This window comes from Gaeumannomyces tritici, assembly GCF_000145635.1.
Source record: "Gaeumannomyces tritici R3-111a-1 unplaced genomic scaffold supercont2.3, whole genome shotgun sequence".
NCBI lineage: Eukaryota > Fungi > Ascomycota > Sordariomycetes > Magnaporthales > Magnaporthaceae > Gaeumannomyces > Gaeumannomyces tritici.
The window spans coordinates 1,836,084-1,849,169 of NW_008804547.1; the positions used below are offsets into that span (position 1 = coordinate 1,836,084).

The window sequence follows — 13,086 nt, forward strand, 5'->3', positions numbered from 1 at the left end:
AGCCCCTGGCCAGGACCAATCCAATCTAAAAATTGCTCCGGCTTACTTTACCATGGAGAGCTCATAAAAGGACCCACAGTGTCTGCTGGTGCATACGGCACTGGTCTCGCGCATTACACCGAAGTGGGCACGTAGGGTCATCGGATTCTGTGAAGGCGGAATTTCATCATTCTTCGGGAGCTGATCGCGAAATGTCAAACCTGCGCCTAAACCACTATAGCAAATTTTACGAAGGCGACATACTGTTCAATGGGATTACGAGCAGCTACTTAAGCATGTAGAGAATCAAAACGAGGTGTCCTAAGAATAGCAAATATGCGAGCGTATTGAAATCTAGACAAAAGCATGTTTCTGTTTACCATACCGCCGACCACCGAGTTGCAATGCTAAGACGAGGACAACAAAGGCGCAAAGCCAGAAAAAGTGGAATAAGGGTGGAGAATGAGAGAACAGGAAGATTAGAGTGCTTGGGCTTGAGCTCAGGAGTCTGAAATAGAAATCAAAGTCACTGAACCTCTCCCAGTCTCGTGCCGTATACAGGCGCTTGTATAAAGAGGCATTGCTAACTGCCACCAACCTTCCCCAACGAGAGATACAGATTATGTGCTGGCGAGGGGAGCGGCGCAAGTCTAGAAACAAACAAGCCCAGCAAGGGAAGCGACTTGAAAGACTCAAATAAGAACGACGCTCCTAGCAGCGACCCCGGTGGCTCCAGCCGACGCCGTGGTCTTGCGAACTCCCGAGTAGTTTGGAGCCCCGGTGCCCGTGGCTGTGGTTTCGTTCGTGTTGTTGTTGCTGATGACACTGGACTGGAAAAGACCGAATTGCCTGATGGGTGAGATACCCTCGATAGGCTTCGTAATAGAAGTCACGAGGTTGGATTGGCCCCCAAGGAATACGGGTCCGCCGATCATAGCGACGAACACGACAAGCAACCCGAAATAAAGGATAGCGTAGCGAACGACACGGCGTTGCCTCAGCTTCGACTGCTTCATGGAGTAGATAGGCGGGCGAATTTGACGGCTAGAGAGACGAGACTTGTGAGCGACATGAACATTCGGATGCTAAAAGCGAGACACTGGCAGACCGCAACCGAGAGGGGATTTGAAAACATACCTAGGGCGGAGCCAGAAGAGCATGGTCGAGTGCAGCTTGTCGATCTGGGGAATGAGGATGACGGGAAGCATGAGGAAGAGAAGAACGTGTCCAAGAATGAAGTCGGAAGCAAAGAAGCTCAGCTCCGTAATCTTGCACAGGAACTCTCGTGCAGGCTGTGAAATTGTATGCCATCCCATAGAGTACCACTTTCCAGTCCAGAAGGCGATGTTGGCCTGATCTCCCTTGAACTCTCGTGTAAGACCCAGGCACACGATCAGCTTGAGAAGGAACCTCTGGATAGCCACCACGGCGATCATGCCCGAGAGCGTCCGAGCGAAGCTGAACCTCTCGAGGACGAAGAGCACTTCGGTGAAGACAAGCAGCATGATCACTGCCAGAGCGTGCGCGATGGCGGCAAGGACGCTACCAAACTTCTTGCAGCACATGCTCAACAGAGGGCCCATAAAACAGGCCATGAAGAACATGATAAGGAGCACGACGGCGTTGACCCCGATAGGTGCCAGCGCTATGACACCAATTCTCAGGAGGGCACCGGTCGGTTGAATGTTGAGGCCAGGGTTCCGATCTTGAAGAACGCCAGTCTGAGCGTTCATGTACAGGAACGGAACGAGAGTAACAACGACCAGGAGGAAGGGTGAGACGATTTCGCTGAAGAAGACATTGGTGAACGAGGCACGAGGCACATCGGCGGAAAGCTTGGCCGTTGGGTCTCCAACCGCCTTGCGCTTGTATCCGGTGAGGCGAGTCCTGGACAAACGGCAGTAGGCGATCCAGGAGGAGGCGTGAGACCGAGAGTTGCCACGCGAGAGCCAACGCAGGTAGTCACGGTAGTCGATGAAGAAGTCGTTCCAGGCAAACTGGTGAGGGTTGTAGAGAAAGGGCGAGATGACCAACGCAAGCAGCGTGATCCAAAAGTAGACCAGAGCGCCCTGGAAGATGGTGACGGTCGCAAACAACAGCATCAACAAAAGGCGGGCGCCAAAGTAGATGGACGGCGCGGCAAAGCGAGAGTAGAGAACGCCGAAGGGGATACGGGCCGTGGCGAAACCACGACCGGTACCAATGTAGCGAGCGCCACCGAACGACAAGTTGTTGTGGACAGCGTTGGCATAGATTTGGCAGACGAACACCTCAAAGAGAGGAGACAGAGAGCAGATCTGCTTGGCTAGACGGAAGGCGGCGCGAGAGACACCACGCTCGAACAGCTCCTGCACGACCAGTGGGACGTAGGACAGAAGAAGCACGAAGATGATGGACAGAACACTCCTGAAAACCCAGTCCGTGAGAGCCTCGGTATTTTGGCAGCCGGTGGGGAACATCTCGTCGGTGATGGGAACGCTCCGGTTGTAGTTGCAAGGAATGGTCTCGTGCTTCAAGGCTCCTATGTTGAGCAGCGAGATGATAAACATCTGAATGGACAACATGATGAAAATGTTGTTCACATGGAAGCCGGGGTGAGCGTAGTAGAAGGACAGAAATCGATCCAGAGGAAGCTGCGTGCCGAGGTAGTAGTACTCGCGGGAGAGCATCTGTTCTCCCATACCAGTGCCGATCTTGGTGGTGAAGTTGAGAATGGAGCCAAATCCGAGATCACGACCCTTGCCACACTGGTAGTACTCGCAGTGCTTGATGCGACCACCGCGCAACACGGCGTTCATTCCGGCGTAAATATCCTCGTTGAGATGCAGACCTTTTTGAGCCTTGGAAACACCGCCGCGCGTGGTCATGAAAATGCCGTTGAGGAAATCGGGGTGACCATAGTGAAGCTTGCCACCAATCTGAGCCAGGGTACGAGCGAACAGGGTACCGAACGTCTGCTCCTTGCCAGCGGCGACGTCACCGAGAATGCCGATGTTCTCCGAGAAGATGTACTCGCGCGCACCCAGAATGGCGACAGGAGCCTTGGCAACGTTCTTAACCCCAGGCGTGTAGGGCGATGCGTTATCGATCTTCATCTCCTCAAACTCGGCGAGCACGCTGCGGATCTTGAGACACTCTTCGAGGTAGTTGTCCTGGTTTGCGTCGATGAGCTGAATGTATTCGCCTCGGTAGAAGATGATGGAGTGGTTCTGGTTGTCGGATTTGCCGTCGCCGAGAATGGGGTTGCCGGAGAGCTGGACACGGAACTTGGGACGGCGGACACCGTTCTCCATGATTTCAGAGTGGCCATCGATAAGTGCCGAGTAGATACGAGGCTCGTCGCCCTCGTTCAGAGGAGCTTCCTCATCCAGGTAGGCGATCTGGAGATCAGGGTACGCACGAAGCAGGAATTCAGCGTTCTCCATCTCCTCCTTCTTGAACTTGGCAAAACGCTGCATCGAGACGCAAATCTTGAACTTCCGGCGGGCCATGCGCTCGAGCTCACGCTCCAGCTTCTCAGAGTTGCCTCCAAACATCTGGACGACCTCGGGGTTCTCGACACGGTAGAGAAGCTTGATGGCGCGGCTGTAGTTCATGAAACCAGAGATGGTGCGGTACAGAGTCTGAGAGCGAAGCGAAGACCAGATGCGAGTCCTGAGAGTGTACTCGGGAGCAGAGGACTTGAAACCGATGCAGTAGAATGGGAGATCGTCAATCTTGCTCTTGGCCGTATCCTTCTCGTCCTTTTCACCATCGCCGTTAAACTGCGACGTCTCATCGGCCAGAATCTTGGTGTCCTTCACAAAGCAGTCCCACTCATGGGGGTAGAGCTGCTTCAGATACTCGAGAAGAGTGACGCGCGAGTATGGCTCATCCTCGCGAATGATCTCGCGGAGCGACAGCAAAATCTTCTCACTGTAGTGAGGAATGAGGACAGTGAAGGTCGGCATGTTGTCGACGGGGAGCGGCTCAGGAATGGGGATGGAAAGCGACTGCGCAAAGAAGGAGATGCGGCGCTCGGCCTCACTCTGGGCAGGGAAGAACTCTGTCTTGAACGAGTGGTCCTCCTGGGAAACGAAGAAGGTGGGAGCCCTCAGTGTCCGCTTGCCCTCCTGCTCGGATGGGACCTGGTGGTACAACAGCTTCTGGACGTGGTCAATGGCCAACAGGTGCTCGCGGTACATGGAGATGACAATAGCGTTCCAGATCTGGGAGATGAGGACCTTGGGCTTGTACTTGATCTCCATGTCTGTCGTTGCCAGCACCTTGGAGTAGATGCGCTTCGGCAGTCGGGAGAAGATATTCCTCCACGGGGTCAAGATGGATGCGCCCAGGTAGAAGGAGCGAGCGACCGAGACGGCCGTGTTGACCAAGACGTACCACAAGTAGGTGTCGAGGAAGAAGAAGATGAGATCAGTGAAACCCATCAGGCACAGCAGGAACTTGGGCTGGAGTTTGCACAGCAGATCCTGCATGCCAACCGGAAGCAGCTTGTCGCCCCGACAGTCAATGTTCATGATCTGAAGGTACCGGACAGGGTCGCGGAAGGAGAGCGCGAGGTAGCCGTAAGACTCTCCCAGTTTAGCACCAAAAACGATGATCCAGAGGAGATAAGACAGAGCCATGTCGTTGCCGGAGAGCCTGGGGTAGCTGGCAGTGAAGGTCTGGCTGGCGACATAGCGGCGAGAGTTTTTGGTAAGGTAGCTGCCGAAAAGACCGCCGAGAGGCATGATAGTGAAGAAGATGAAGGTGATGACGGAGATGAAGAAGTGCACGATCGAGATAATCAGGGCAACTTGGCTCTTCTGGCGCGCCTCAAATGTCGGCAGGTCCTTCGCCGGCATGAAGATATACACGGCCGGGCCCACGTTGAGGACGAAAACACCAAGAAGGAAGAACAGGCGTTTCGTCAAGTGTTGTGCGCCTGCCCAGCGCCGAGGGACGTACATCCACTCGAAGATGGTAGCCAGAATCTGGATCAGGGAGGCAATTCCACCACCAAGGCCGCAGATGGACCACATGACGGAGTTGGGCGGCACGTTGTTCGCCTCTTGCTCATAGTTGGGGACCAAGAGCGTCGGCGAGTTGAAGGCAGTGAAGTACCACCACATAGTCAGGTGGATAATCCAGATGCGGTTGAAGTTTGTGATGAGATGGAACCATGAACGCGTCTCCTTGTATGTCTTAAAGAAGCACTTCTTCCAGTTGACATCCTTGAGCTTGAGATAACGCTCGGCGGGAGGAACATCGGTGAGCTTGGTCTTGTCCTCCAGTACAATGCGCTCGATACCCTCAGGGTACCAGAAAAGCTGATTGCAGTCGTCGTAGCCAATGATCCTGTTGTGGTCCCTCTCACGGCGAACGTAAACTCCATCGACGATCTCGTATCCCTGGTCGCGACAGTACTGGTACAGTGGCGTGATGACTTGGTTGAGGAACGTGAGCTCCTCAACTGGTTCGACCAGGTTCTGGCAGGCAGGCGAGTTGAGGTAGTCGTCGGCGCACTTGAAGATGAAGCACAGGCACTCAGGCATAAAGCGAACCTGATTCGCCTCACCCCAGCAGAGCAGATAGAGAGCCAACTGGCGAATGCGGTCGTGCTGAGACATGCGGTTCATCCTAGTCTTCCACCTGTACTCTGCTGCCTCGAGAGAGTCGTCTCCCTCGAGGTCCTGGAGCATGTCGGCCTCGTTTTGTGCCTCATCTCCCTTCTTCTTCTTGTTTTTGCGCTTCAGGCCCTTGCCCTTGACGTTTGCGAAGCCGACAGCGTCGTCCAGATCAAGGTGTGCCGCGAAGTACCACTTGCGGTAGTTGGCATTGTCTCCGCCAATGTAGTCGGCGTGAAGGGAGAGCAGGGCCTGGTTGGGCGTCATGCGGGATGCCCTCGAGTCGAGCAGCGTCATCAGGTGGTCGTACATGTTGCGCATGCTGTCACGCTGGAACCCGAACTTTGAACAAAGATCGATGAAGATATCTTCGACCTCTTCCTTGGAAAGTGGGATCTGCGCATCTGAAGTCCACGCCGGGTACGGTTCGCGCGACCTCTGAGCGGCCGCGGCACCGTAGTCCATGCCATAGTTGGGGGTTGACGCTCCGGACGAGCGGTTTCCACCGTATGAAACCTGCGACGATGGCGGGCGGTAACCACGACCACCACCCTGGCCGTCATTATAGCTGTTGTACCGCGGGTCACCGCCACCGTAGTAGTCACCGCCGGGGCCGCCGGTAGTGAAATCGCTGAAGGTCTCTGAATCATCCTCGGAACCCTGACCGCGCCGACCGTTGGGATTGTTATAGCCCTGGTCGTATCCCTGGTCGTAGTAGGCGCCGTTGTTGTTGTTGTTGTAGTAATCGTCTTGGTACTGATCATTATTGTCGTAGTACCCGCCGTCTTGCTGGTAGGGATTGTTTGGATCGGCGTTGTAGTAGCCCCTGCGAACATCTGCGTTAGAAAATTCAGAGAACACGCGTGAAGAGGAAGATTAGGCGCAACATACGATTCATCGTAGTATCCATCCCCATTCCTGCCGCCTTGGCCACCTTGGCCACCTTGGCCACCTTGGCCACCTTGGCCACCCTGGCCACCTTGACCACCTTGACCGCCCTGGCCACCATAGCCGCCTTGGCCGCTATCGTAGCCGTTGTCGTAGTACTGTTGCTGCTGCGAGTGGTCGTCCTGGTAGTAGTCTCCTCCGCCTCCCCCCTGATTCCGGCCGTAGCCATCATCGTAGTCATTCCGGTTGGGACGTTGTGGCCCCGACATAATGGGCAAAGGTCGTCTGTGGTTGGGGACAGTGGGTTAGCAGTGCGAAAGCAGCATGGAAACTGCAATGGTCATCCCGAGCCGGTGTCTTCTTGCTGGATTCGGGATGGAGCCATCGAGTAAGCAATGTCCGGAGGAAGAGGTTCGGTCAGGAATCGAGCAACTCACCAATCAATCATAAACTCATGGATGGGATCCGATAGAGCTGCTGTCCAAAAAAGACAGAAGCAGAATGGCGACGATTATCCTGGGCAAAGCAATGCCGAGGGAGAGATGATGAGCGACTGCTGGATTAAGTGTGGCCGGCCACAGCAGTGATGGGAGCGAGTGTGGTTGTGTTCGTCGTGCCTTGAGGCGAAATTAGTCGGGTAGATGATGTTGTGTTGCTGCGAGAGAGCGGCGGAACGCGGCGAGCAAATCAAGAACAGCCTTCGTGTTGGCTTGGAGATGGCGTGGGCTGTGCCAGAGCCGTGTTCGGGTGCTGGAGGGAGCCAAGCAATTCCAGCCTGCAAGCCACACGCGTCAAGAGAGTGGCCGAGGGGTGGCAAATGAGAGGGTTGCACCTGTCCACCAGCTTCCTCGATTGCAAGATTGTTGCGCGGAAAGAGTAGAGGGGATCGTCTGTCGGAGCGATTGACTGCAGGCGTCGGGCCTTCTTCTTTCCACTACTGCACAGCGCGCGTGTCGTCCGTGTCGGCAGGGCGGGTGTGGGCGGTAACAGGAGCAGGAGGAAAGATGGGATGGGCAGGAAACGGTTTCTATGGGATGGGCAGGAAACGGTTTCTAAGGGCGAGCGACTCCCAACGTTGACTCGTGCGTCACAGTCCAGAGCACGGCTTATTCGCACGAAACCGCACCCTCTCGCACTTTCTCCTCAAACGCACCAGATAGCGATTGACTGGATACGTGGGTGGACGGCAATACAGAAAACACGATATAAAAAAAATCGAAGGCAAGAGCCGACGGGAATGACAACGAATGTCGGGTAGTGAGCTCGGAGGATTGGAAGAAAGAAAGGAAACTTTGTGCCAAGCGAAAGGGGGAAAAGGAAGAAAAGGAGGCCCGGCACGACACAAGAGATCTCGCAGCGGATTGGGCGGATGGATTGGGTGGCTGTGGTGTCCGCTCGCGCCAGGTCCGTTGGCAAAAAGGAGCCTCAGATGGATCGCATCAATCAGGGGGGGTCCAGCCAGGGCGGGCGGCCCCACCTCCCAACCTTGCTTTGTGCCAGCTAGCGCATCGCTTGGCACTGGGGACCTGGCCGTGACTCTGGCGTTGGCCGCTGCGTGACAGAGCAGGTACCTTCATGTCAGCACATTCCCTCCGCCGTTTCGGTGGCCAACGACTGCCCGCTGTGTCGTACCCCTCCACCTCCACCCTGACACCTGCATCAAGCCAGGTTCCCTTGCGGTACCGTTCCGGTCGGTAAATGCTACCCGGCTCTAATTGCCTTGGGCCAGACTCTGAGGATCGAGGCAGCAGATGAAAAGGAATCAAAAGCAGATTTCTGCTGCAGAACGATAATGGCTGGCTTTTTTGTGTGTTTTTGTTTTTTTGGCATCCGAACGTGTTTCCTCCGTCCAGCCGATCAACTGACCACAATCACACCGACACGGGGTGAACGCAAGATGCAGGTTGCGTCGCCGTAACACATTGAGAGCCATTCGCCTCCTCGCATCACAGCATCATGCACAGACCGGAAAGATCGTCCGATGGAAGCCAGCACTGGACAGGAACTCCCGTGCTCCCGTTGCCATTGTATCTTCCGTGCTCCCATCAGGAGGGGCATCTTATTCGCTGGCCCTGAGTTGGTCGATTCCGATTCAAAAGCACAAACGAATTGGTTTATTTGCCCGGCATTCGGGCATGTCCAGTCCCACCCTCTCACCAAGAACTGGAACCAGACCGTCTGCCGATTACTGTGCGTGCTGCGGACTTCCATTGACGAAAGCTAGCGTTGAGCGCAGCGTGGCAGCACGCCCAAACTCACAAGTATCCGATTCATCCGAGCAGTTACTTACAAAAGGGACGGCAAGCACGCGGGCACTTGGAGAAAAGATAGGGAACTGTTGCTATTGATTGACTGGCATTCATTCCGTCGGTGACACTGTGGCAATTCTGTTCCAAGTTTAGACAGCGGCACCCTTGAGGTGCGCAACTAGCGTCAACACTGTGTGCCGGACGACCGCTGCGCCAGCGAAAACGGGAAGCCAGAGACGGGAGGTCGGAATGGGAGGTGTGGGCCCCAAGTGGTGCGCGCTCCGTTTTGATCGAGCCGTGAAACAGCGAGACAGTGGCTTAGAGCCGGCCTCGTTATCAACGCACTAACCACCCACCAGCTCCCCTCCCTCCGCGACTCACGCCACATCTCTGAGTGGAGGGAGCACAGAAACGAGTGAAATCGTGCTTTCGAATGGCCTGCATGTGGTGTCTATCGTGTTGGTGATGGCAGGAGGCAGCTGATACCATACAAATACGGGCATTGACGATGGTGAGCCCAAAGAGGGCGAGAATCTTACCTCCCCAAGACCCATGCAGGTACAAACCAATCGGCTCCTCCTAGGGCGGACACAGTATGGATGAACAACACGGTTGTCCAATTTTTTATTCTCTGTCAGCCTCCTGACATTAGAAAGCATCATGGTGTCGCCGATGACGTTTTCCAATTTTAACCCCTGTCCCCGTGCAGACCAAAAGCCCAAAAGCCAAAAACCTTGTTGGAGGAGCGGGCCAACAACGCACACAACAGCTATGCCACTGCTGCCAGTACCGACTCTCAGCCACCAAAGTAATTGCAATGGCTGGTGATGATGGATCAATGGCATTTTTAGTGCGAACGTATTGGCTTTGCTTATTATTCATTTCGCCAGGGACCTGGCAGGCTTTCTTCGTGACGTATTTTGGGGATAATGTTCGTACGGCCTGTTGGGCACATTTGTCCTAGCATTGAGATATGCCAAAGAACTACTAGTATAAGTAAAGCCTTTTTTTTTTTTTTTTTTTGAACAGATCCAGATTAAAGGGAGTAAATGACAACTATACCATCGTTATTCTTATCAGCGAAGCGTATTTGGTCATCTAGCAAACGGCCGACATCCCAAGTTCCATTAGGCCCCGGGCTTCCATGATGCTGCATGCTACACTAATTTAAACTTACAGGACGGCCGGCGTGCATATACTAGCGGCACGCGCGGTGGCTAAATGACAGCGAACGCTCCATGAAGCTCATGCCATTTTTATTGGTATTCTGCATCCTCAGATGCCGGGCAGGCCTACAGCTCAGGGCACGGCTTGGTCCCAAGTGTGCATGAAGCCAGCAATTGTAAAGCACATTGCTCTAGGCTGAGTAAACGTATCTGCAATGTACCTGGATATGGTGCCGGGTTTCTCCTACTGCTGCCTGGCAGTAGTTTAGCATTGGCTCGTGGGGAGGATGCGAAGGGATGCCTAGAGGATAGAATATTGGTCGATCCCGTCTGCTGGATGAATCCTTCCCCGCCCACAGAGTGGGAGGCCCCGTTTGACCCTTGATGAAGCTTTGTGACTTCTTGTGCTCCAGGAATACCGTGCCCAAGCCCCAGCTAACTGTCATAATGAGGCCACCTTCCAAAAATTTGCAGACTAAGTCAGCGAGTATTATCCCATTTTTCTTCGGTTATGGCGGGTTGGTGATCCCGCTTCTAATTCTTGACCGCCCTCGTAGTAGGCTGTCGGTCCACCGCTGGACAATGGACATTCGTCCGACGTGGTGGATACAGATGGCGAAAGTGGGTCAGAGCGCTGGCTGTGCGTGTTGAGTTGCTCCTGGCAACTTACCGCATGTTGATTCTGTGCAAGAGAGAACAATCGAAGCTGTTGGCAGCACCACGACTTAACAGCATCGTCAATTATATTCCCACGTATACTATTTTCTCATCCATAACCACTTCCCTGGGCTCGATCTGGTGCCATGGCGCGTGTGTGGGCCGACGAGGAGTCTGAAGATGAGCTGCCCTCGGTAAACCAGCTATTGCGCCAAAAGGCAGCCATACCAACTAAAAGCGCCAAAGACAGCACTGGGAGCCAGAATTCAGACGACTCACCCAGGGAGGCCACTGTCAGACGTCGGAAGTTGGGACAGGCAGTCGATAACCCCCTGCTTCGACCCCTGGGCAAGAATCTGGAGCCTAGCTCGCAGAGGGGTGGTAATTCTGACAACCTGCGCTCGGGAGGGAAGCGAGAGGACGTCGGAGGACCAAGAGTGGAGCTCCGTGCCAGGAAACCGAGAGCGGCCGCTGCCAACGTGAAAACTGTCGAGGCAGAAGAGGAAGAGTCCGAAGGAGAGACTATTGTTGAAGAAGTCACTATCGTGGACGACTCGGTATACTTCTCGCTTTCGAGCTCTGACGAGGACAGCTTCGATGATTTGTCTGAGCCCGACCCGCCACCAAGATCAAAGCCTACACGGCCTAGTCGGGGAACCAAATCTGGACTGAGCAGTGAAAAAGAGCCACCCAAGGACGTTCGACGGAACATAGCATCAAAGGCGAAAGTCTCCGCAGAGAAGCTAGAGGAGCCGAGTCGCCGAGAAAAAGGCGCACCAAAGGCAGCAGATACACGACGTGGTCCAGAATCGACGTCCTCGAGCACCAAATCCAAGGACGGCGACCAGCCCAAGGCGTCAGGGGGCAATGGCTCACAGGAGGTGGACAAAAAAGAAAAGTCATCAAGGCGTAGTGATAAGCCTTCAAGTCTCACCAAGGGCCTTGCCGAATCTCTTTCTTCGCTGCGGCTGTAAGTTGTTCTAAACCGGCAGAGAGTAGCCCATATCAGGCAAGCTCAGCGTGTAATTCTAATAAACTATTAGGGAGCCAACGCCGCCACCAGAGACCCAGAATGCGGTCAGGAAGAGACCGGAGACGCCTCCGCCAAGCACGCCGCCCAAGGTCCGGCCCAATGTTCTCGTGTCTCCGAGCAAGAAGCCCCCACGGATCCCCATGACGCCTCACGGCCCCGGCACGGACGCGTTCTGGGACCAGGAGGTGACGGACGAGTGGAACGACAAGCACTCGCCCAGGAAGCTCTTTGCCAGCCCCGCAAAGGCCGTGGCTAGGGGCCCCGAGAAGAAGGAGAAGGGGCTCGCGGCCAAGCAGCGCGAGGCCAAGAAGAGCTTCGAGGCGACGAGGCACGGGACGGCCGAGCGGTTCCTGCGCGAGCTGGACCGGGTCATCACGATGGGCAAGCTGGGGGAGCTGGCAGCGTCGACGGGCGGGGTCCGGATCCAGTGGACCAACAAGCTCAACACGACGGCCGGGCGCGCGAGCTGGCGGCGCGAGACGGTGCGGACCCGACACCGGGCGGCCGCCGGCTCGGCCGGGGCCGCGACCGAGACGGTGACGCACCGGCACCACGCGTCCATCGAGCTGGCCGAGAAGGTGATCGACAGCGAGGACCGGCTGCTCAACGTGCTGGCGCACGAGTTCTGCCACCTCGCCAACTTCATGGTCAGCGGCGTGACGGGCAACCCGCACGGGCGCGAGTTCAAGGCCTGGGCGGCCGCGTGCTCGCGCGCCTTTGGCGACCGCGGCATCGCCGTCACGACCAAGCACTCGTACGACATCGACTTTAAGTACGTCTGGGAGTGCGCCGAGTGCGCGCTAGAGTACAAGCGCCACTCCAAGAGCGTCGACCCGCGCCGCCACCGCTGCGGCGTGTGCAAGGGCGAGCTGGTCCAGATCAAGCCCAAGCCGCGGGGCGGCGCCGGAGCGGCGGCCGGGACGGCGGTGGGGGCGGGATTGGCTGGCGGGGAGAAGAGGGTGCCTTCTGAATATCAAAAATTCATGAGCGAGCACATGAAGCTCATCCGGCAGGAGCATCCTGGCAGCCCGCAGAAGGAGGTCATGAAGCTGGTTGCCGAGCGGTGGGCAAAGACGTCCAAGAAGACGACAAAGACGCGGGGCAAGGCAAAAGCGGCCGAGGCGGAGGAGCAAGATGTGGATGATGTTGTTGATGGACTGGTATCGCTGAACATACAAGATAGTTGAATTGCGCGCTGACCCGTCTCCGGCGGGATACATATCCCTCCATCTTTATCGATAGTACCTGTACATGCTTGCCTAGATAGACAACTGCGCATCCCTTCCAAAACAAATCACGTATCAGTAAGCGCTGTGGGCGCGAGAGCGTGTAATTTGGAGCGTAAGCAACGCAGCTGAAGAGACTGCTTTGCATTTATAGCTGTGTAGAAAGGCCCTACCTAGAGTGGTTCATATTCCAAGTCAAGAAAATATCATACAAAGCGCCATCGTGAAAGCGATCACGAAAAACATCAAAATGAGATTTCCATATAAGGAGACGCGTCATCG

General features: G+C 55.4%; 4 protein-coding genes across 5 annotated transcripts; 1 reads left to right on the forward strand and 3 right to left on the reverse strand.

Moving 5' to 3' along the window:
- Positions 1-145: 145 nt before the first annotated feature.
- GGTG_05732 lies at positions 146-7,845 on the reverse strand. 2 transcript variants are annotated; one of them, XM_009223539.1, is made up of 4 exons: positions 6,911-7,845; positions 6,477-6,758; positions 1,117-6,411; positions 146-1,023 (listed from the first exon to the last, which is right to left on the reverse strand). In XM_009223539.1, the coding sequence occupies exons 2-4, from the start codon at positions 6,740-6,742 to the stop codon at positions 672-674; spliced, it is 5,913 nt and encodes a 1,970-aa protein (XP_009221803.1). In that variant the 5' UTR covers positions 6,743-6,758; positions 6,911-7,845; the 3' UTR covers positions 146-671. The 2 variants fall into 2 exon arrangements, with proteins under 2 accessions (XP_009221803.1, XP_009221802.1); XM_009223538.1 differs by having other exon boundaries at positions 6,477-6,837.
- Positions 7,846-7,912: 67 nt separating this feature from the next.
- GGTG_05733 (hypothetical protein) lies at positions 7,913-8,420 on the reverse strand (the record flags this gene model as incomplete). Its single annotated transcript, XM_009223540.1, has 3 exons — positions 7,913-8,024; positions 8,106-8,205; positions 8,351-8,420. 3 exons carry the CDS (start codon positions 8,418-8,420, stop codon positions 7,913-7,915), a joined length of 282 nt encoding a protein of 93 aa, XP_009221804.1.
- Positions 8,421-8,658: 238 nt separating this feature from the next.
- GGTG_05734 (hypothetical protein) lies at positions 8,659-9,567 on the reverse strand (the record flags this gene model as incomplete). The annotated part of the gene is made up of 3 exons (XM_009223541.1): positions 8,659-8,693; positions 8,764-8,788; positions 9,262-9,567. 3 exons carry the CDS (start codon positions 9,565-9,567, stop codon positions 8,659-8,661), a joined length of 366 nt encoding a protein of 121 aa, XP_009221805.1.
- Positions 9,568-10,556: 989 nt separating this feature from the next.
- On the forward strand, positions 10,557-13,061 carry GGTG_05735 (HMG box-containing protein). Its single transcript, XM_009223542.1, has 2 exons — positions 10,557-11,515; positions 11,589-13,061. Exons 1-2 carry the CDS (start codon positions 10,692-10,694, stop codon positions 12,763-12,765), a joined length of 2,001 nt encoding a protein of 666 aa, XP_009221806.1. The 5' UTR covers positions 10,557-10,691; the 3' UTR covers positions 12,766-13,061.
- Positions 13,062-13,086: the final 25 nt, after the last annotated feature.